Genomic DNA, 23,200 nt, shown 5'->3' on the forward strand with positions numbered 1-23,200 from the left:
GAATTTCCCACAAGAAGTAAAAACAGTAAACTTACTCCACATAACAAAACGTGCAGCGCCCATAAAGGTACGCGCCCCACGGCCTATCCCAAAGGAATCCCGCCACTGGTTGTCAAAACCAATCATCTTCGATCACCTGGATTATTCTAGAAGTGTCAGGAACCCAGGCTGGACTGCCCTGGTAGTCGATCCAATAATTGGCGGACTCCGGTTTTCAAACGTCCTTATGGACGGTGGCAGCGGACTCAACCTGATATATCAGGACTCAATCCGCCACATGCGGATCGACCCAAAAAGAATTCGCCACAGCAAAACCTCCTTTCAAGGAGTAACGCCAGGTCCGGACACCCAGTGCATGGGTTTTCTCCGGCTCGAGGTTATTTTCGGCTCTGCCGATAACTTCCGTCGCGAAAAGCTGACTTTCCACATCGTCCCATTCTCAAGTCGCTATCAAGCACTACTGGGACGCGAAGCTTTCGCCTGCTTTAACGCAATACCGCATTATGCATCTATTATGCTTAAGATGCCCGGTCCACGCGGCATCATCTCCTTAAAGGGGAAGCAGTGAGAACACCTCCCCCAAGCGGAGGATTGTGCGGCCGCTTTAACAGCCCCACAATACAATGGCTTCACCAGCCAGAACATCGGAACAGGTCATTGAGACCACGGACCCGGATAGACGAGTCCGGCACAAAAGTATCATTGATAAAGGCTTAGTGGCCATATACCCCTGCACTAGGGGCTTCACACGTATAAAATAAGAGACAATAAAGCTCAATTTTTCATATTTTACTTTACACTTTGTTTATTTCATATAACTTTTGTTCGGCACGCCCCTTTTTCAACTTAGTTGCTCTCTTTTTACAGATGAACGTCGTGCTGCGCCCGTCCAGGATACGGCACAACGGAGACACAGGTGCAGACGTGCAGTAGGGACCCGTTCCAAGGATTCTTTTCAGATTAAGACCCTGCGTAAACCTTTTTTACTGTCTCTTGTTGATACACATCCCCTGGTTCTATGACCAAGGAGGAGGCTGGCGTCTTGGCATGTGGCCACGTCAGAATTCTTGCGCGTACCTAGACACTAGGGGCTTATACCTCAGAGCGTTACCTTGCCCGCTCTCATAAAGACCGAATACCTTAGGGAGTGTTCGGCGTCGCGAGTTTGGCCTTATATGCATCAGCTCTGAGTCATGATTTTGGTCAAATGTTGGGTTGCCCGGCTCCTGTGTTTGGCCGCCTTACGTTCCGCTCTATCGGCTAAGGCAGCACTAGGAGAACTACTGCGATTGTGCCCTGGTTCGGCCAGGCGAGCACCTCAGTAGAGAAAGCCGAAAACCGACTGTCATGATATGGCGTGAGACTGGTCAACCACTCGATGACTCTCCGGAATCTGTAGGATTCCTCCGCATTAACGAAGGGCCGTTTCCCGGCCAGGCACATACGCGCCCTGAATTCGGGCGAGCGCAGTCGCCACCAGGGGCTACCTAAATAGTCCCATTGTCAAGCTCCTATGGCTAAGTGAAAGTGTTAAAGCATTATAGTCCGGTTGCCTAGCTTGCTGCGCTATCACCTCCTTTGTAGGACCAAGACGTTGGATTAAGTGTGAAAATGCGCCTTCTGCGAGCACCCCCGCACTATGTGCGTGGGGGCTGAAGCCAATGACTGCAATCTTTCAGATTTTGTATATATATCTTAAAACGGCCGCACAGGAGGTGTTCCAAATACTTGAAGGCACAAGTATAAAAGGCTACTAAAATTCATCAAAATATTGCTTTATAATTACATATGCTATCAGAACATAGCATCCTTCGAGCACTGCGTCTCTGTTACATGAGCGCCTTCAAGGACTTCCTGAAAATAGTGCTCGGAGGGTACTCGGCTTTTGTCCGAATCTCGGGATGCAACAACGGTGGTCTCTATCTCAGCCCAGTATGTCTTGACACGGGCAAGAGCCATCCGTGCGCCCTCTATGCATGCTAACCTCTTCATCGCATTGATACGTGGCACCGCGTCAAGGAATTGCTGCACCAAGCTGAAATAACTCTTCGGCTCCGATCTCCCCGGCCACAGATGACCCATGACGTACTTCATGGCGAGTCCGGACAATCTATTCAGTTCGGCCCATTGAGCCAGACGATCATCCACTGCCAGTGGACGCTCTGGATTCTGGAACTGCGACCAGAAAAGCCTTTCCACTTCGCGATCTTCTTGATCTCGAAAGTATTCGGTCGCATCAGCAGCACTCGCTGCCAAATCCAGATAGGTGTCCTCCGCACTCCACATCCGGTCCAACGGAGCAAACTTCGGATCGCCATACTTCCTCCGCAGCATAAAGGGCTTTCCAGCCGCAATTTGTCCGGCCTGACGCAGCTCCTCCTTCGCAGCTCTCATCGCAGAGCGAGCGTCCTTGGCATCAGCAACGGCCTTCTCTAAGTCCGTCTGTCTCGCCCGGTCTTATTTCTCAAGAAACTTGCAACGGTTAGCAGCACTTTTTAACTTTACGGCCATCACGGCCATCTCCTTCTTGCTTCGGCAGTGAGCAGCCTGTTCGGCTCTCAGCTCTTGAAGGGCCTTCTCGGCAGCCCCATCACTTTTCCTGGCTTGTTCCTTAGCTCGGGCAAGTTCCGCCCGAAGACTCTCCACGGCGGCCGCACCATCTGCGTCAAGCACACACATTGTAAGATACTGGCATAAAGCTCCTCTTACCAGATGCCGCCCGAGGAATTGCATACCTTGAGCCTCATCAAGCCGCTCATTGACGAGCGCGATGTCGGCATATGCCACGTCAAGTTGCCGCTTTAATTCGGCAAAATCATCAGTTCGGCTCGATTCCGGACACTTCGCCACCTGTATACAAAGGCGACATTTTAGACCTGGGATTATTATCCTCTGCGCGCCGTCAATTTTGACAACACACAGAGTCTCGGGGGCTACCATCTACACAGGGCGCATCCTGTTTATGCGCAACTGACAAAGAAGTACATTATCAAACGTACCTCAAAACCCGTTAGCAAACTTCTGACGGCCTCATGCAATCCGCTTTCCGCGAACGAAATCCTTCCAATCACCGTACCCATCAATGCACGGTGCTCCTCTGAGATAGAAGCTCGCCCCAGAAGAATCATCAGCTCCTCTGACTGCGCATCGGACGGTGCCGGACTCGTCCTATGACCTCCATCGAAGGCCGGACGCGGAGAACCTTGGGGGGACATATGGCCACCTTCCACCCCTACCGGATTCGGAGAAACCCTCCACGACGACACCTCAGGGTCGCCCGCCTCGCCAGGCGGTACGGCAAGGGGAGGTGTTCCACTCTCCATCATCTCCGGAAGAAGATCCCGAAGACGAGCTCTGCTGAGAAGGGCTGAGGTCCGAGCTACAAAGTAAAATTTCGGTTAATCTTCTCAGATAAAAAGCAAGGATTTCTCTCATCCCTCTAAAGGAAAATCTTTCTCTACTTACGGCTCGCTGGAGGGCTGATCCCTTTGAGGGCATAGTTCGCCCGAGGATCTCCCCGGCGTCGGACCCTCTGACGAGTACTTTTTCCCCCGCTTTGAGGCCATGGTCTCCGGGTCGTCAGAGGCGGCCCTCTTCTTCCCCTTAGGAGAGGAATCGTCGGTTCTTCCCTTCGGAGCAGCCTCCTTCGAGGAGGCCATAGTTTCCTTGTCCTCCCCCTCACTTCCCTCCAAAGGCACGATCTTCAACATCCTGACTAGCACGGGATCCGGCCTGGTCTCAGGAAGGGGAGCCGGACACCTGATCAGCTTTGCCTTCGCTATCCACTCCTGTTTAAAAGTACAACTCTTTTAGGGGCGAATTTATGACAATTTTACGGATAGTGAGTCCGGGCACAAGGTTACTTACTTGAGTATCCGGGCGATTGCAGCTTAAAACTGCGTCCTCGGTCAAATCCGGACACATTGCTTGTGATCTGAAGAACATTTTATACATCTCCACGGGCGTTGCGCCCATAAAATGCTGGAGAGGTCATCGTCCCTCCGGATTAAACTCCCACAGACGAAGGGAGCGACGTTTGCCGGGCAGTGTTCGGCGAATCAGCATGACCTGCGTCACCTTGACCAGGTTGAGGTCTCTTTCTAAGAGATCTCTAATGCGGCCCTGCAACAAGGGCACGTCTTTGGATAACCCCCAATCTAATCCTTTGTTAACCCATGACGCTAGCCGTGGTGGGGGACCCGAGCGAAAGGCAGGAGGCGCCACCCACTTGGCGCTCCTGGGAGCGGTGATATAGAACCACTCTCGTTGCCACAAGCCGAGCTCCTCTTGAAAGGAGCCCTCGGGCCATGGAGCATCAGCATTCTTACTTATGACAGCGCCTCCGCACTCTGCGTGTCGTCCCTCGATCATCTTCGGCTCCACTCCAAAAGTCTTGAGCCATAATCCAAAGTGAGGAGTAACACGGAGGAACGCTTCGCACACAACGATGAATGAGGAAATGTGTAGGATGGACTCTGGAGCTAAGTCATGAAATTCTAGCCCATAATAGAACATCAGCCCCCTCACGAAGGGATCCATCGGGAAGCCTAACCCCCGAAGGAAGTGAGACATGAACACTACGCTCTCACCGGGCTGGGGACTGGGAATAGCTTGCCTTTGAGCAGGCAACCTATGCAAAATTTCGGCGGTCAAGAACTTAGCCTCTCTCAACTTTAGCACGTCCTCCTCCGTCACGGCATCCACCGGCCTTGAAGGTCGGAACCGAACATTGTCGAAGGTCCGAAGCGCCTGGAATCTGGAGTCTAGGGTGTTGGAACTCGAGGCGACAGGCGAACTTGTTTTGAGATTGGAGAAAAGGAGTAAGGCCTTGGTCTCTTTATAAGAGGTTGAATACCAGGAGCCCTTCCCGTAACCGTTTGGGACTCGCCTTTAATCAAGAAGACATGCTAACGGGCACGATTGGGTTACCCACGTTCGTATTGATGAGAATCCCATAAATAAAGGGGACACGATCTCTGCTTTGACAAGACGTGCCAAGGAAACCGCCTCACAGAACACGCTGAGGTGGAAAAGTGAAAACAATTCGAATAAAGGCTTGGCCGTAGTATGATGTCACGCTGCGGAATATGTCAGTAGATTAGATTTGTGTTAATGTTATTCTCTCTGTGGCAATACGTGGAAACTTATTTTGTAGAGCCGGACACTACTCTTGGTGTTTACAAACTTTTATGAAGAATTTGGAGGAGGAACCCGCCTTGCAATGCCAAATACAATCTACGCGTCGGACTCGTCGTCATTGAAGCCTGGTTCAGGGGCTACTGAGGGAGTCCTGGATTAGGGGGTGTTCGGGTAGCCAGACTATACCTTTAGCCGGACTCCAGGACTATGAAGATACAAGATTGAAGACTTCATCCCGTGACCGGATGGGACTTTCCTTGGCGTGGAAGGCAAGCTTGGCGATGCGGATATTAAAGATCTCCTACCATTGTAACCGACTTTGTGTAACCCTAACCCTCTCCAGTGTCTATATAAACCAGAGGGTTTTGGTCCGTAGGACAACTTCATCATACAAAAATCATACCATAGGCTAGCTTCTAGGGTTTAGCCTCCTTGATATCGTGGTAGATCTACTCTTGTACTACCCATATCATCAATATTAATCAAGTAGGACGTAGGGTTTTACCTCCATCAAGAGGGCCCAAACGTGGGTAAAACATCGTGTTCCTTGCCTCCTGTTACCATCCGGCCTAGACGCACAGTTCGGGACCCCCTACCCGAGATCCGCCGGTTTTGACACCGACAGTTAGGTTTACCTTAATACTTCTTTTGTAGTTGCGGATGCTTGCAAGAGGGGTTAATCATAAGTGGGATGCTTGTCCAAGTAAGGGCAGTATCCAAGCACCGGTCCACCCACATATCAAATTATCAAAGTACCGAACGTGAATCATATGAGCGTGATGAAAACTAGCTTGACGATAATTCCCATGTGTCCTCGGGAGCGTTTTCCTTTATATAAGAGTTTGTCCAGGCTTGTCCTTTGCTACAAAAAGGATGGGGACATCTTGCTGCACCTTATTTACTTTCATTACTTGTTACCTGTTACAAATTACCTTATCACAAAACTATCTGTTACCGATAATTTCAGTGCTTGCAGAGAATACCTTACTGAAAACTGCTTATCATTTCCCTCTGCTACTCGTTGGGTTCGACACTCTTACTTATCGAAAGGACTACGATAGATCCCCTATACTTGTGGGTCATCAGTAGCGCTGACGAGCTCGGCGATGCGGTCCATCCAGTCTTCGTAGAGGTCGTCGACTGGGCGGTAACGCAGGAGCTCGCGTCCCATGAGCAACGCGGCCTGCGCATCCATGGGTGCGCGACGTGCGTTGGACGATGAGTCGGCTGGAGTCGGCGACGGGGTGGCTGTGCGGCCATCCTGCCGCACAGAGGGGTGCAGCGACGACACCTGCTACTCATTTGCCGCCAGGCCGGTAGCGGCGTTGGCAACAGGTGATGGAGAACGGCGGGGAGGTCCGCCAAAGGGCGCCGTCTGGGCGACGCGAGCGCCAAGGGCAGTCCGGCGCTCGATGCGAGCTCGGCGAGCGTCTGCCATGGATGTGCTAAAGCTAAGGAATGTGGATGGGCGAAGGGAAAGCTTCAGCGCACCCCTACCTAGTGCGCCAAATGTCGGATTTCGGGTTCCGGCAAAACCCTTAAGGTTCGAACACTGGGGTGCACACAAAGATCTTTCCTTCCCCCTAGCTCACGCTCTCACAACGATCTAAAATCCTAGCTCGCAGAACTCGAAGAACAAGGGACACAAGAGTTTATACTGGTTCGGGCCACCGATGTGGTGTAATACTCTACTCCAGTGTGGTGTGGTGAATTGCCTTGTAGGTTGAGGATGAACAAGTACAAGGGAAGAACAGCCTCCTGAGGGGAGGTGTTCTTGAGCTTGGTGAGCTGGTGCGTGTGAGGGTGGAATGGATCCGATCCCCTTTCTATGGTGATGGCTAGTACTATTTATAGAGGCCCTGGTCCTCTTCCCAAATATTAGGCGGGAAGGGATCCCACAACGGCCAATTTGAAAGGGGATAGCTAGTACAAGCTATCGTGACAAAAGGTTGTCTTCGCCTGCCAAAGGCTCTGGTGGTGACGCCGTCATGGGATCCGCGATGACCTCCGTCCTGCCGTACTGCTGGTCTTGGTCTTGTTGCACCGATATGGAAACCTTTGCCTGATGCCTCGGGACTCCTCGTCTGCGCATGCTCCTTTAGCACCAAAGAGGCAACTGGTGCCCTGCGCCCGCTGGCACCCGCCTGGCCTTGGTCGTCATGGCTCACGTCACGGGAACCTCACGAGGTGCCCCTCGCCTTGATCTCTCCGCTCCTCGCGAGCCAGCCTAGTGAGGCTGCCCCTGAGGAGGTCTTGTGATGTCCGCCTCGCGAGGCTTGGCCCCTCGCGAGGGTCTTGAGTGTTTGCTGGTGAAGATGGGCCGTACCAGGCCGCTAGAAGAGCCACGCCATGGGCCGCAGGCAGGCAAGTCTGGGGACCCCCATTCCCAGAATGCCGACGAGCTTGTACTAGTTGTCCCCCTTCCAATTGGCCGTTGTTGGATCCCTTCCCGTCTAATATTTGGGGAGAGGACCCGGTCCTCTATATATAGGACTAGCCACCATTGTAGGGAGGCATCTGATCTGGGACTGGATCCATTCCACCAAGGCCACCATACAAGCTCACCGAGCTCAAGAACACCTCTCCTCAGGAGTTTGTTCATCCCTTGTACTTGTTAATCCTCGGTCTACAAGGCAATCCACCACACCACACTGGAGTAGGGTATTACACCAAAACGGTGGCCCGAACCAGTATAAACTCTTGTGTCCCTTGTTTGTGGCACCCCGGGTCAGAGCGACCGGTTTACCCTGCATTGCCAGCCCAGAGACCATGTCTTCTGGCAACACACAACATCTTGGTACAAAAAACAACCGCCTTATTGATGCTAGCGGGTCGGAGTTTATATTACAACAGATGTCGAGGCCGAGCAGCACACACGGTGCGGCTGAACAATATGTACATTATTTAGTGAACATAATGGGGCCTCGATCATATCAACTATGCGGCAGCGGAACAACGTCGTAGCAGAAAATCCATAGCACAGGGACACCGGTGTGGACACGATCTAGACTCGAGCAGCGCTCCTTTCCAACGCGACTTTCCTGAAATCTGGCATGACACGCCAGGTTAGTACATTGAATGTACTTGCAAGCTCACAACATGCATAATCATAATGAAAAACAATATCATGATATTTAACCAATTAATAATGCAATAATGTTCCAACATGCTGTGCTCATGCTCTTGGGATAAACGTCCCTCGGGACCAACTTACCAACCGTGATCATTCTCGGATCACAAAACAAACCACCATCATGGTCTTACCTAGAGTAACTTGTGATCCTTACGGCGATCACAACCAAACCACCATCGCGGTCTTGACCAGAATAACTCGTGATCCTTACGGAGATCACCACCACACCACCATCGTGGTCTTAACCAGAGTAACTCGTGATCCTTTCGGCGATCACCACCACGACCCAGATTGGGTCTCGAACAGCTCGTTGGCTTTTCCGCCATCATAATCAGTGCAATGATCATAACTTAGTGTGCAAGTTTATTAAACGTTGACTCATGGTGGGACCTACTACGAGTTGTCTGTAACTGTGGACTCGGCTATCGATAGATTATACACTCTGCAGAGGTAGCACACTGTACCCACACCACGGAACCCATGGCCTCGCACTCCCATTCCGGTGGACCAACGGCATTCCGACAAAACCCTTCCATTGCCATGACACTCTTCCGGCCACTCCAACCCAATCCCCAACAGGCTAGTCCTGGGTGACCCCGTGTCCACCAAAGACACACCGACCACCACCGTGGCCAAAACAATCCCACTCAGGGATCCGGTACCAAAATCTCAATAACGGGCACACAAGGTTATGCCTACTTACCGGGCCAGGGTAAGCACACCCATAACCTTCCCTAGTTGGAGGCACCGACTAGAGACATTTCAATGGACCGAATCAAGGCCTTCCCACAAAGGCAAATGTGGTTGCACTGGGAAAATCTCAATTCAGCAGCACCATGACCCAGTCAACGATATATTCAAGTTGAGTTATATTCAAGTTCAACTTAAAATGATAATGACCGGTGTCATAGCATGCCATGAAATGCAATACTACACATGCATCCTATAATACGAAAATGACTGCTGTCAACCATATTCACACTAAGCATAAGCATCAACAACTTTTCTTACTTTCCTGGTCTCACTTTAACAATATATTTTTCAGCAAGTAACATTATTTTCTCATGCAAGAAAATAACTTCGATTAATTCCTCATATGCATAGCAAATATTCTACCATCATCACCTTAAGCAAATCCTAATTTCTTTACCAATCAAGTTAGGTTCAAACATTCTGTAAATTAAGTAAAATGGCTACACCAGCACTAAACAGGATATATTGTAGCAAATTTAACTATTTATTTATGCAAGAAAATAACTTTAAGCGATTATTCATACATATAACAACTCATTTTATCATTACCATAATTAGATCTTAGCCTCTTTACCAACTAAACTAGTTTCAAGGTTCTGTAAATCAAGCATAATACTAGCACACACTTTAACAACATATAAATAACATAATAGTTATTTAAAATGCATGGATTAATCATTCAATTCAAGTAATAAATTCATCAATATTGAAATGGCACCATGAAAATGTTGTTGTGGCTTGCCTTAGTGCAGATAAGGTTCACAAGCCTTCTGGTGATCCTCAAGACAAGCCTCACCCTCTGAAAATAATTTTAAACACAAGAAGAAGATATCAAGAACTCTTCTGAAAATCACCAGAAATTCTAGATAGCTCATAAAAAAATCTCGTTTTTGGTGAGCTGCTAGATTTCCTTGCAAAGAACATAATGCAAAAAGAATTAATTCATTTGGACTTATGGTTGAAAAGTTATGGCTGTTTGAAGCTCTCTGGAATTGAATGAAATTTGAATTTAAATAAATAGACTAGGGGGTGACGTTGAAGACGTAAAGCCTCAGGGCGCCACCACTCGTACCGCTTCATGCGCGTACAGAGTGGCTAACTAGCGGGCCTCGCTAGTTAGGTGAGAAGGAGGGGAGAAGGAAACAGAGGAAGGTCGCGGCTTCGCCGGAGCTCTCGCCGGCGACGAGGGCTCCTTGGCCAAAACCAGAGGGAAGGATCGAGAGAGGGGGTTGAGGCACACCTGCCCGTACCCGTAGCGTAGCTAGGGATGGTCGGACGGCGTCAGAATCTTCCTCGCAACGGAGGCAGATGGGCGGGGGTCGTCAGAGATGAAGAAGATGGCGAGCAGAGGCAGCTCCCAGGGCTCCAGGGGGAAGGGATGGCTTCTTCGAAGAGAGGCAGAGGCCCTGGAAGGATCGCCCTGGCCTGGGAGGGGCTGGAGCTACTGCGGAGACCAGAGGGGATCGTCGGCGAGCTCGAGCTCGAGGGCGGCGGCCCGCGGCCTGCCCAGACGGGCTACGGCTTCCTACGCATTTGTGGGGTGTGTGGGAGTGGTGGATGGTGCTCGAGGAGGCTGGGGGCGGCTCCATTTATAGGCGAGCGGAGAGAGGGGTTCGGGCTCTGTCGGTGGACACCTGTCCACGGCGCCCGGCGACGAGCGACGTCAGTGAGAGGGGGAGAAGCCGATGTAGTTCACGCAACAACTATGGGCAAGCGGGGACGAGCACAGGAACAGGGAGATGGCGACGAGCATAGTGTGCACCGCACTGTTGGGTTGGCCGGACCGTGCCTGTGCTCGCTGCGGCGAGCTCCAGCGTAGGTGAGCGCCATGGAGGAGTAAATGGCGTTGAGACGATGATGGTGGCGAGGTTTGGCACTCTTAGGCAGGTGGGGAAGCGAACACGCGAGCAACAGAGGCTCGGGCGCGTCGCAGAGCGCGTCGGCTGCATGCCAGCACGCCTGGACGAACGCGGTCACTGCATGAACTATGGCCTCATGCCGACCTAAGCCCAAACTCCATGTCTGGCACGTTGTTCGTGGTAGTTTTGAATGTTACCACGCCTTGGTTTGGCTCCAGGTGTAGTAGAGAAGATTTCACACGCCAGGTAAGCTTCTGATCAGTAAATTTGAGGTGTTTCTGAGGTTAAATGGCTGGGAGTTGGGGGCTGTGCTTTGGAGGCTAGCCATCATCTACTAAGGTGATGATGCACAAGAAAATTTAGGCACAGGGGAGAAAGTAAAATGGTAGTTGCTGTAGAAACCACCATTTCTGTCCACAATAGAAAATATTTTCTGTAGCAAAAATATTCCAAAAAGTGATGAAATGTTTTTGCTCAGGAAGGTGCCCTAGGGTTCAAAGAATATTTGGGAATTTTCTCAGATTTTTATGGGCCATAAAAATGAGGGTTGCTTTGGAGCTCATTGAACTAGCTAGGGTTTTAGAGAAGAAAATGAACATTTTTTATTTAAGAAAAATATTCCCAAGATTATTTTGAGATGGATCAGAAGGGGAATGATGATTAGAGAGGGGAATTATGCACTTGGTTGAAAGCCAAGGGTACCCAAGTGTTTAAGTCCATATGAAAAGATTCAGAAACCCCAACTTTCAAAATAAATCCAAATGAAAATCAGGCAAATAAGAGAGGGCAAAATCACGCTGTCACAAACCTCCCCCACTTAGAATGAATCTCGTCCTCGAGATTCGGTTGCTTGGGAAAACCACTCTGGATAATGAGCCCTTAGGAATTCTTCCCGCTCCCAAGTTGTTTCTGACTCTGTGTGATGCTCCCACTGAACCTTGTAAAATTTTCTCACTTTACTTCGACTGACCCTTTCCATCTGATCCAAAAATCTATACGGTCTTTCTTCATAGGTCAAATCATTTGCCAACTCTACCTCAGCCGTAGAAGTCCTTTTCTCAGGTGGGGATATGCAACGCCTTAGTTGTGAAACATGAAACACGTTATGCACGTCTACCAATTCAACGGGTAGTTCCAACTGATATGCAACAGTGCCCACTCGAGACATAACCGGGAATGGACCAATAAACCTGGGTGCCAACTTTCCAAGGGTCTGAAATCTCTTGACTCCTTTCATAGGGGTGACTCGGAGGTATACGTGTTCTCTGGGTTCAAAATTGATTTGTCTGTGCTTTGCATCATAATAACTTTTCTGTCGAGATTTGGCCAATTGCACTCTGTCTCTGATTTCCTTAACTTGCTTCTCAGCTTCCATCATGAGATATGTTCCGAAGATACGGCTATCTCTAGTTTGAGACCAATTTAATGGAGTGCGGCACTTACGGCCATATAGAGCTTCATACGGTGACATCTTTAGACTAGTCTGGAAGCTGTTGTTGTAAGAAAACTCGGCATATGGCAAGCAATCTTCCCATTTAGTTCCTTGGGCTAAAGCACATGCTCGCAACATATCTTCGAGAATTTGATTTACCCGCTCTGTCTGTCCATCGGTCTGAGGATGATAAGCAGTACTATATTTCAGCGTTGTCCCCAAGGCTTGATGGAGACGGGACCAAAAAGCGGAGGTAAACAGGGAACCTCGGTCGGAAGTGATGGTTCGAGGTACTCCATGCAGACTGACGATTCTGGATACATACAGCTGTGCAAGTTGATCTGCTCGATATCTGGTGCTGGTCAGAATGAAGTAAGCAACCTTGGTTAAGATGTCCACTATGACCCAGATTGCATCATTTCCTCTCTGAGTCTTAGGCAACCCCGTAATGAAATCCATACAAACGTCATTCCATTTCCATTGCGAAACCGGCGGCGGTTGGAGGAGTCCAGCTAGCTTCTGATGCTCTGCCTTCACCTTGTTGCATATGTCGCAACATGCCACAAAATAGGTAATGTCTTTCTTCATTCCATCCCACCAAAATATTTGTCTAAGGTCCTCATACATTTTCGTGCCTCTCGGATGAATGGAATATGAAGATTCATGTGCTTCCGACAGGATTTTCTTCTTTAAGTCCGGCTGATTGGGTACACAAATCCGTCCACGGAATCGGAGAGTACCGAATTTGTCCTTGGAGAAATTTGGGGTCTGCCCTGCCATCGGGCTCTTGGCACGCTTCTGCACTTTGATGTCAGCTGGCTGGGCCTTGCGGATCTCTTCAAGTGTGGGGTAATTTCCAAAATATTAGAGAGGCCAGCATCCACTATGACCAGGTTGAGCTGAGCGATCTCCTCTTGGACTTTGAGAGGCAAGGATTTCGATATGACATTTAAGCTGACAGGCTTTCGACTGAGGGCATCGGCAACAATGTTGGCCTTTCCCGGGTGGTAATTTATTCCAAGATCATAATCCTTGACCAACTCTAGCCATCTTCGTTGACGGAGATTTAAATCTGGCCGAGTAAATATGTATTTAAGGCTTTTATGATCGGTAAAAATTTGGCACCTTTTTCCAATGAGGTAGTGTCTCCAAATTTTTAGCGCATGAACCACCGCAGCCAATTCCAAATCATGAGTAGGATAATTTCCCTCGTGGGGCCGTACCTGTCGCGATGCATATGCTACTACCTTGCCGTCTTGCATAAGTACGCAACCGAGGCCTTGCCTGGAGGCGTCACAATACACATCAAAGCTGCGATAAATGTCTGGGAGAGTCAGTACAGGTGCGATTGTCAGCTGTATATTTAGCTCATTAAAACTTCTCTCACAGTCCTCCATCCATTCAAACTTCTTATCCTTTTTGATCAGCTCTGTCATGGGTTTAGCAATCTTTGAAAACCCTTTAATGAAATGACGGTAATATCCAGCTAATCCGAGAAAACTCCGGATCTGTGTCACTGTCGTGGGCGGCAACCAATCGAGCACATCTTTTACTTTTCTTGGGTCCACGGCTATACCCTTAGCGGATAGCACATGTCCGAGAAACCCAACTTTCTTCAGCCAAAACTCACATTTACTGAATTTGGCGTAAAGCTGATGGCCGCGGAGTCGTTGTAGCACTGCTCGGAGGTGATCCTTGTGCTCGTCTTCACCCTTGGAGTAAATGAGGATGTCATTGATGAAGACTACCACGAATTTGTCGAGTAAGTCCATGAATGCTTTTTTCATCATATGCATGAAGAAAGCAGGGGCATTGTTGAGACCAAAGGACATCACTGTATATTCATAAAGACCGTACCGAGTAGTGAATGCGGTCTTAGGAATATCTTCCTTTTTAATTTTGAGCTGATGATATCCGGTCCGTAAATCAATCTTAGAGAATACCTTAGCCCCACTGAGCTGATCAAACAAATCATCAATCCTTGGCAGCGGATATTTATTTTTGATGGTGACCTCATTCAGTTGACGGTAATCTACGCACATGCGGAGGCTGCCATCCTTTTTGTCCATGAAAATAGCGGGTGATCCCCATGGTGAAGAGCTGGGACGAATATATCCTTTTTGGAGCAGTTCATCAAGCTGTTTCTTTAGCTCCACTAATTCTGATGAAGGCATTCGGTAATACTTCTTGTATAATGGTGCAGTTCCAGGCACAAGATCTATTGCAAATTCCAGTTCTCGGTCCGGTGGCATGCCTGGCAGTTCTTCTAGAAATACATTAGGGTACTCGTTGACCACATGAATTAATTCCAACTCAGCCACAGTGGTGAAAACCAATTCCTGCTTGGATATATTCTTGCGAGCATAGAATTCGGTAGTCTGCCCATTTAGACTGGTCAAAGTGACTTCTTGTGTTGCGCAATTTATACAAACTTGATATTGGGTCAACCAATTCATACCCAGTATAATATCCAACTTTTCAGACTCAATAATTATCAGAGAGGTTGGAAAGTAGACTCCGTTGATATTGATTTCCAGATCACGGCAGACCATGTTGCTCTTGATTAGAGATCTTGGGGTTTGTACCAGCATATTTTTGCCCAAAAGTGTACAAGGAAATTTGTTTTGGGCAGCAAAACTCCGAGAAATAAAAGAATGGGAAGCCCTAGAGTCAAATAAAATTATGGTAGGTATGTCATTAATAGAAAACATATCAATGACGACTTCGGGGTTCTCTTGTGCTTCATCGGCTGAGAGATGATGCACGTGCCCAGTAATGTTTTGCTGGGTCGGGCATGAATCTATAAAGTTGACTTGTCGCCTAAATGGGGCATCCGCCTTGTTGTTCATGGGGCACTGTTTGGCATAATGTCCGTTCTGCCCACAAATGAAGCACAAATTGTTGCGGTGACGCTCCTCACGTATTGGGTTGGTCACAACATTCTTGACTTGAGTGGTGGTCTTGTTAACATTCTATTGCCAATTGGGCTTGTATTCCACCTGAGGCTGCTACCAGGTTCGAGCCTTTTGCACTAGTTGCCCATCCTTCTTTGGCTCAAACTTACACTTGTTATCGTTGTTGGCAGGCCTATTATCTGATATAAGCTTGTGCTCCCATTCAGCAATGAAAGCCTTGTTTACCAGAGTTTGGAAATCTGGGAATTCAAACATACTGAGAGTACACCGGAGTTGCGGATTTAAGCCTCCAAGAAATCTGTCAATCTTCCTTTTTGCGGTGGCCACGTCATAAAGGGAGTAACGGGCCAGGTGATTGAATTTTTGCAAATATTCACCCACAGACTGATTTCCTTGGACGAGTGCGAGAAATTCACGCTGCTTAACCTTCATAACTCCAGTAGGGATATGATGTTTCCGGAACTGATCCTTAAATTTTTCCCAGGTGATTTCTTCACCAGTAGGCCACATGGCTTTTGTATTTTCCCACCATATGGCAGCAGCGCCTTCAAGATAATGAGTTGCAAATGGAACTTTATCATTTTCTTCAGTAGGAGTAATCTCAAGCTTTTTCTCAATGGTACGCAACCAATTGTCTGCATCCAATGGGTTAACAATTTGACTGAAATTGGGTGGCTTGGTCCTTTGAAAATCTGACAACTTTGAGTAATGACCGTTCTGATTTCCATTCTGTCCAACCATAGCTTGCACACTTCTTAATATTTCAAGCAGATCATTATTCCTCTTTCCTCAAACATACGCAGAATTTGCTCAGTGGAGGGCGGATTTGGCGGTGGAGGTGGTGGCGGAACGTACGGCTCGGGAGAATGTCCTGCCTGTCGTGCGGAATGACAAACAGGAGTTCCCTCATGAACGTTGCTACTGCTGCCTCCCCGCGTCATCCTATTGTGGATTTTTTCCAAGACAACGCAATCGAGATGAGAAACATCCAAGAATAAATTTGGGGAAAAGCCAGCGACAAATCCCAGAAGAAAGCAAAAGAGCGAAGAAAATACGGCGAATAAAGTCCCAACATAATTATACATAGGATCATACATGAAAGATAAACAACATGACAGGTTCAACTACTCTCATACATGCAACGAAACATCATGACTCGTACGACTACATTCGTACATCATCTGGACGACTGCGAATACTCCGAGGTACTACTGCTTTGCTGGTGCTGCGGTGTCCTCCCCTGAAGTGGATTCGGATCCTGAACTGACGTGGTTAACGGAAACCTCCGGGTTAATGGTAACACGATGACGCTGCCTCGAGGGCTCTCCCTCAGGGGCAGGGGCAGGATGAAGCATCGGGGCTGCAGGAGTGGTGAGAAGTGAAGATCACTCGGCAGGAGTACTGAGAGGGTTCACCGTCGAGGTGCCTGAGCTACTCGGGGGAGTAACCGGTGAAACAGGGGAACTAGAACTGGCTGGAATATAGGGAGTAAATCCGAGAGAAGATGGAGTAGTGGCTGATCTAGTAGTGACCAAAGCAGCGGCTAAAGCAGTACGGGCACGAGTCAGCTCTCGAGCTAGCTCATGGATCATAAGATAGCTAGTAGTGACTTAACGAGCAAGGTGGTTAGCAACACTATCAGACTCCGGATCAATGATCTGAAAGCGGACACTACCATTGTCGTGCAGAGAAGGGTAGTAAAAGAAACCTGGATGGTTTTGCATCCGGACCTCATTGTAGCGAAGCTCAACAAGGACTTCGAATGCAGCAAACTGGACAGCCTGAGAAGCAGTAGAGGCATAACCGCTCCGAGAAGTATGACTGTAAGAGCCGGAACAGGAACTAGTGCGCAGAGTAACCACTGCGTGATACTCATACACTGAATTAGCTAGACGCTCCCGGTACACACGATAGACTGGATCGTCTCCGAGGGGGTACAACCGACGCCACACGTTGCGAAGAAGGTGCGGTGACGTGTACAACATCAGCTGCAACTGGCACGGATACGGCACCGGAGCCATCTACACTCACAACCATTAGCAGGTTAGCATAAAAATATAAATCAAGTGCATGTAATGCAACAATCAGCTACATTAGCTACCGACACTCAACTAAAACTCGTATCTAACGTCCAGTTAACACGTCATAGTCTAGCGTGGCCTACAGTCAGTGTGGCTCTGATACCAAGCGTTGTGGTACCCCGACTCAGAGCGACCGGTTTACCCTGCATTGCCAGCCCAGAGACCATGTCTTCTAGCAACACACAACATCTTGGTACAGAAAACAACTGCTTTATTGATGCTAGCGGGTTGGGGTTTATATTACAACAGATGCCGAGGCCGAGCAGCACACACGGTGCGGCTGAACAATATCTACATTATTTAGTGAACATAATGGGGCCTCGACCATATCAACTATGCGGCAGTGGAACAACGTCGTAGCGGAAACTCCATAGCACAAGGACACCGATGTGGACACGATCTAGACTCGAGCAGCGCTCCTTTCCAACGCAACTTTCCTGAAATCTGGCATGACAAGCCAGGTCAGTACATTCAATGTACTTGCAAGCTCACAACAGGCATAATCATAACGATAAACAATATCATGATATTTAACCAATTAATAATGCAATAATATTCCAACATGCTGTGCTCATGCTCTTGGCATAAACGTCCCTCGGGACCAACTTACCAACCGTGATCGTTCTTGGATCACAAAACAAACCACCATCGTGGTCTTACCCAGAGTAACTTGTGATCCTCACGGCGATCACAACCAAACCACCATCGTGGTCTTGAACAGAATAACTCGTGATCCTTACAGCGATCACCACCACACAACTATCATGGTCTAAACCAGAGTAACTCGTGATCCTTTCGGCGATCACCACCACGACGCATATTGGGTCTCAAATAGCTCGATGGCCTTTCCGCCATCATCATCAGTGCAATGATCATAACTTAGTGTGAAAGTTTATTAAACATTGACTCATGGTGGGACCTACTACAAGTTGTCCGTAACCGTGGACTCGACTATTTATTTATGCAAGAAAATAACTTTAAGCGATTATTCATACACATAACAACTCATTTTATCATTACCATAATTAGATCTTAGCCTCTTTAACAACTAAGCTAGTTTCAAGGTTCTGTAAGTCAAGCATAATACCAGCACACACTTTAACATCATATAAATAACATAATAGTTATTTAAAATGCATGGATTAATCATTCAATTCAAGTAAGAAATTCATCAATATAGAAATGGCACCATGAAAATATTGCTGTGGCTTGCCTTAGTGCAGATAAGGTTCACAAGCCTTCTGGTGATCCTCAAGACAAGCCTCACCCTCTGAAAATAATTTTAAACACAAGAAGAAAATATCAAGAACTCTTCTGAAAATCACCAGAAATTCTAGACAGCTCAGAAAAATCTCATTTTTGGTGAGCTGCTAGATTTCCTTGCAAAGAACATAATGCAAAAAGAATCAATTTACTTGGACTTACGGTTGAAAAGTTATGGTTGTTTGAAGCTCTCTGGAATTGAATGAAATTTGAATTTAAATAAACAGACTAGGGGGGTGACGTCGAAGGCGTAAACCCAAAGGGCGCCACCACTCGTACCGCTTCACGCGCGTACAAAGTGGCTGACTAGTGGCCCCCGCTAGTCAGGTGAGAAGGAGGGGAGAAGGAAACAAAGGAAGGTCACGGCTTCGCCGGAGCTCTCGCCGGCAATGAAGGCTCCTTCGCCAAAACCAGGGGGAGGGATTGAGAGAGGGGGTTGAGGCGCACCTGCCCGTACCCATAGCATAGCTAATGGCGGTTAGACGGCATCGGAATCTTCCTCGCAAACGGAGGCAGAGGGCGGGGGTCACCGGAGATGAAGTAGACGGCGAGCAGAGGTAGCTCCAGGGGCTCCAGGGGGAAGGGATAGCTTCTCCGGAGAAAGGCGGAGGCCTTGGAAGGATCGCCCTGGCCTGGGAGGGGCTATAGCTACTGCGGCGACCGGAGGGGATCGCCGGCGAGCTCGAGCTCGAGGGCAGCGGCCCGCGGCCTGCCCGGACGGGCTACGTGTGACGCCCCAAGACCGGAGCTTCATATGCCTTCCAGGGTTTCCGGGTTTCGTCGTGTGATTTGTTGGTTCGTTGCATTCGTCATTGCATCATGTGCATTGCATCATGTCATCATGCCATCTTTTCTCAAAGCTAACTAAAACTCTCTTAAATAAATTGCATGGATCTTCAGTCCACTTAAATCGAGGGAATTCACATGGTGGTTTCTCTTTAAAACATATCCTCCCGATAGTAGGGAGCTATATTCAATATTTCTTTGTTTTAAAATTCACCATAACACACGTGCACAAATAATCCTCATGCCGATTTCCACTTCCAGTTTGACCTTCAAATCTTGTCCACAATTCTGTATCTCTTTTATCGAGGCTCCTCTAAAAAAACCAAACATTTTTGGACCTTCCAAACCTCCACTTCCTATTCACCCATTTGAATTTAATTCAAATGTGTTTGAATCTAAACCTTGCATTCATGCCCACTCCTATTTTCTTGGATTAAACTCATTTTTCTGAGTTTGAGAATATATTCTTTCTCCTACCATATTCTTTTCTCTCTTTTCTTTCTTTCTTGTTTTTCTTCTCTGTAATGGAAAGGAGAGAAGAGGGAGATCTTTTTTTCTCTTCTTTGGTTGAATCCAGCTGGCCCGGTCCCTAGGCCCAACTCCTGCGGCCCAGCAAGCCTCTCCCCTGCTCTAACCCTAGCCATCGCTCACTCCCTCTCGATCCCATCTCTCCCTTGCATACTCCCACACCGCCGCCAGAGAGCCACGCTCGACCCGCACCTCTCGCCCACCATCGCGCCCTGTCAATCCCCTTTTTCTCCACCATCGCGCCTTCCTCCTCCAGCCTTCGTCGTCTGCTTGAGCGCGCCGCTCGAGAGACACCCGTGACTACCCGACGTTGGAGCTCCTCCCGTCGCCCGAGTACGTCCCCGCCTCCGGCAATAGCGCCCACGCCCGATGCCCCTGCACGCGAGCCTCCGCTGCGTTGCCGTATCACCATGATGCACCCGCGCCACCGGGCTCCTCCTCTCAGACCCTGACCTTGGCCTTCGGCCATGGTGCCGCGCCGACGACCACCAGCAGGATGCCGACCTGCGTGCGCGACCATGCCGGCCTCTCCTTCCTCCTCGCCTGCATCGCTGCCTTCCCCCTTGTCCGCCTCGGAGCCGACCTCCACCACCAGAAGCTCGAGGCTTCTTCCCTGTCACGAGCCTCGTCGCCGGAGTGGCTCGCCATGACGCCCTCACGGCGAGCTTCCCGCGTCCACCGCCTCCCTGCATACAAGCACCCAACGCCGCCACTCATCGACCTCCTCTGTTCCAGTCGTGGACAGCCCCTTCCCGAGACCCACCTTCAGCCTCGCCTTGTTTTCCTTGACCTCTTCCCACACGTGACCGAGATGCCCTGCCTCTTTCGACCACCACCATCGCCTCACTGTTGCTGCTGCCCTCTGCTGCTCTCCCTTGAGCGCGCCCGCTCCATCGCCTCCTTGCTGCTGCCCAACCGAGGCCTTGTGATGCTTCGTTTCGAAACAGAAGACCATCAAGACCGGCAAGACCCGGACTCCGAAGCCAAGTACTACTACAAACCCGAAGAATTCGGATGCATCAAGTCTCCAAGGAGACCCGTTTTTCGTCAAGTTCGACTACCCGTATCATCAAATACCACTACGGCCGGAGACCTCGGACACGCCAAGTACCCCTTCGAGCTATCAATACCGCAAGCGCCAAGTTCCACGACGAACCAAGTACCGCGAGAACGTTTGTACCTCTACCGTCGCCGTGGATCCGACAAGTACCCCTACAACAAGTGTACCTTTACCATCGTCTTCGGAATCGCTAAGAACGTCAAGCACCCCTTCGAGATGACGATACCGACAAGTTCAAATGACCCCAAATACCTCTCCAAAAACGAGACGTATACCGCTACCATCGCAAGAATCGAGATGGACAAGTCTGAAGATGCAAGTACCACTCTGAACCATGTACGACGACCGTCGCCGAAGACCCGTGTAATGCAAATGTCAAGTTCAACTACCGTTGCATGAACCGCTACTTCCCACGATGACCCTGTGAACAACTACTTCCCCTTCGACACGTGTACCCCTACCGCCGAACTCGATCCGTTCCGATAATGCACGCTTCGAAGGTATAATCCTGAGACGACCTTCCGTGAACAAATGCTTGTGTTGTATGAGATGCATGTTTGGATGTTGTATCCTCCCGCGAACATTAGTTGTTTTCCCTGCTTGGCAGCGTCGTCGACATGTGGGAACCCAGTATCCGGGAGCACCCCACCATCCTTGCATGACACGCTCCCGTCACACTTCCTTTGCACCGATATCTCCATGAGCTACCGGAACCGTTATGTTGCCGTGGCATCATCTTCGGAATCACTGCCGTGGCACCCCCTTCGTTTCTGCCACGATGACAAATGCCTCATATCTTATCATGTCAACATTTTCTTAAAATTGCATAAACTTGAACATGACATCCGCATCATGATAACAACATTTAATATGTTTAAAAATTGTTGTTGCATTAAATTTCTAATGCACATGAGGATATACCAGAATTGTTGTTGTTGTTGTTGTTGTTGTTGTTGTTGTTGTTGTTTCCGGCCTCATTTAAAATGCCTAGCTGTGTATTTTCACTCATGTTTCACCTCTTGCCATGTTAACCAACCTTTAATATTGTTGAGTACATAACCAAGAGAGAACTAAATAAGTCATGTGGTGTTTTCTTCAATATGCAACTCCGTTGCATAATGAGCTCCACTTAATTAGTAGTGTTATTTGTGCACCTTGCCATGCCATACCTCATTAAACCGGACATGCATCATACTTGGTTGTGCATCATGCCATGTTTATGTGGTGGTTGTTTACTATGTTGTTTGCTTCTTTCCGGGTGCTTCTCTCGTTAGCTTCGGTTTCGTTTCGGAGTTGTGAGGATCCATTCGACTACATCCGTTTGTCTTCTTTCTTGGACTCGTTCTTCTTCCTTGCGGGATCTCTGGCAAGATGAACATACCCTCAAAATCACTTCTATCTTTGCTTGCTAGTTGCTCTCTCTATTTGCTATGCCGCGATACCTACCACCTGCTATATCATGCTTCCCATATTGCCATGTCAAGCCTCTAACCCACGTTGTCCTAGCAAACCATTGTTTGGCTATGTTACCGCTTTGCTCAGCCCCTCTTATAGCGTTGCTAGTTGCAGGTGAAGATGGAGTTTGTTCCTTGTTGGAACATGGATATTTTGTTGGGATATCACAACATCTCATATTTAATTAATGCATCTATATACTTGGTAAAGGGTGGAAGGCTCGGCCTTATGCCTGGTGTTTTGTTCCACTCTTGCCGCCCTAGTTTCCGTCATACCGGTGTTATGTTCCTTGATTTTGCGTTCCTTACACGGTTGGGTTATAATGGGAACCCCTTGACAGTTCGCTTTGAATAAAACTCCTGCAGCAAGGCCCAACCTTGGTTTTACCATTTGCCACCTAAGTCTTTTCCCCTTGGGTTCTGCAGACTCAAGGGTCATCTTTATTTTAAACCCCCAAGCCAGTGCTCCTCTAAGTGTTGGTCCAAACTAGAGCCCCTTGCAGTGCCACCTCGGGGAAACTTGAGGGTTGGTTTTAGTTGTACGGATTGCTTATCCGGTGTGCCCTGAGAACGAGATATGTGCAGCTCCTATCGGGATTTGTCGGCACATTCGGGTGGCTTTGCTGGTCTTGTTTTACCTTTGTCGAAATGTCTTGTAACAGGGATTTCGAGTCTGATTGGGTCTTCCTGGGAGAAGGAATATCCTTCGTTGATCGTGAGAGCTTGTGATGGGCTAAGTTGGGACACCCCTGCAGGGTATAAACTTTCGAGAGCCATGCCCGCGGTTATGGGCAGAT

General features: G+C 48.7%; 1 protein-coding gene across 1 annotated transcript; it reads left to right on the plus strand.

Annotated features, from left to right (window-relative positions):
- Positions 1 to 20,385: 20,385 nt before the first annotated feature.
- On the plus strand, positions 20,386 to 21,348 carry LOC147979208 (uncharacterized). The gene has a single exon (XM_087516713.1). The coding sequence runs from the start codon at positions 20,386 to 20,388 to the stop codon at positions 21,346 to 21,348; it is 963 nt and encodes a 320-aa protein (XP_087372839.1).
- The last annotated feature ends 1,852 nt before the right edge of the window (positions 21,349 to 23,200 follow it).

This window comes from Triticum urartu, chromosome 3A (genome assembly GCF_056163025.1).
Source record: "Triticum urartu cultivar PI428250 chromosome 3A, HENAU_Tu73, whole genome shotgun sequence".
In the NCBI taxonomy this organism is placed as follows: Eukaryota; Viridiplantae; Streptophyta; class Magnoliopsida; order Poales; family Poaceae; genus Triticum; species Triticum urartu.

Coding starts and splice junctions, on each gene's coding strand:
- LOC147979208 (XM_087516713.1), top strand. CDS start 20,386: ATGCCGACCTGCGTGCGCGACCATGCCGGCCTCTCCTTCCTCCTCGCC.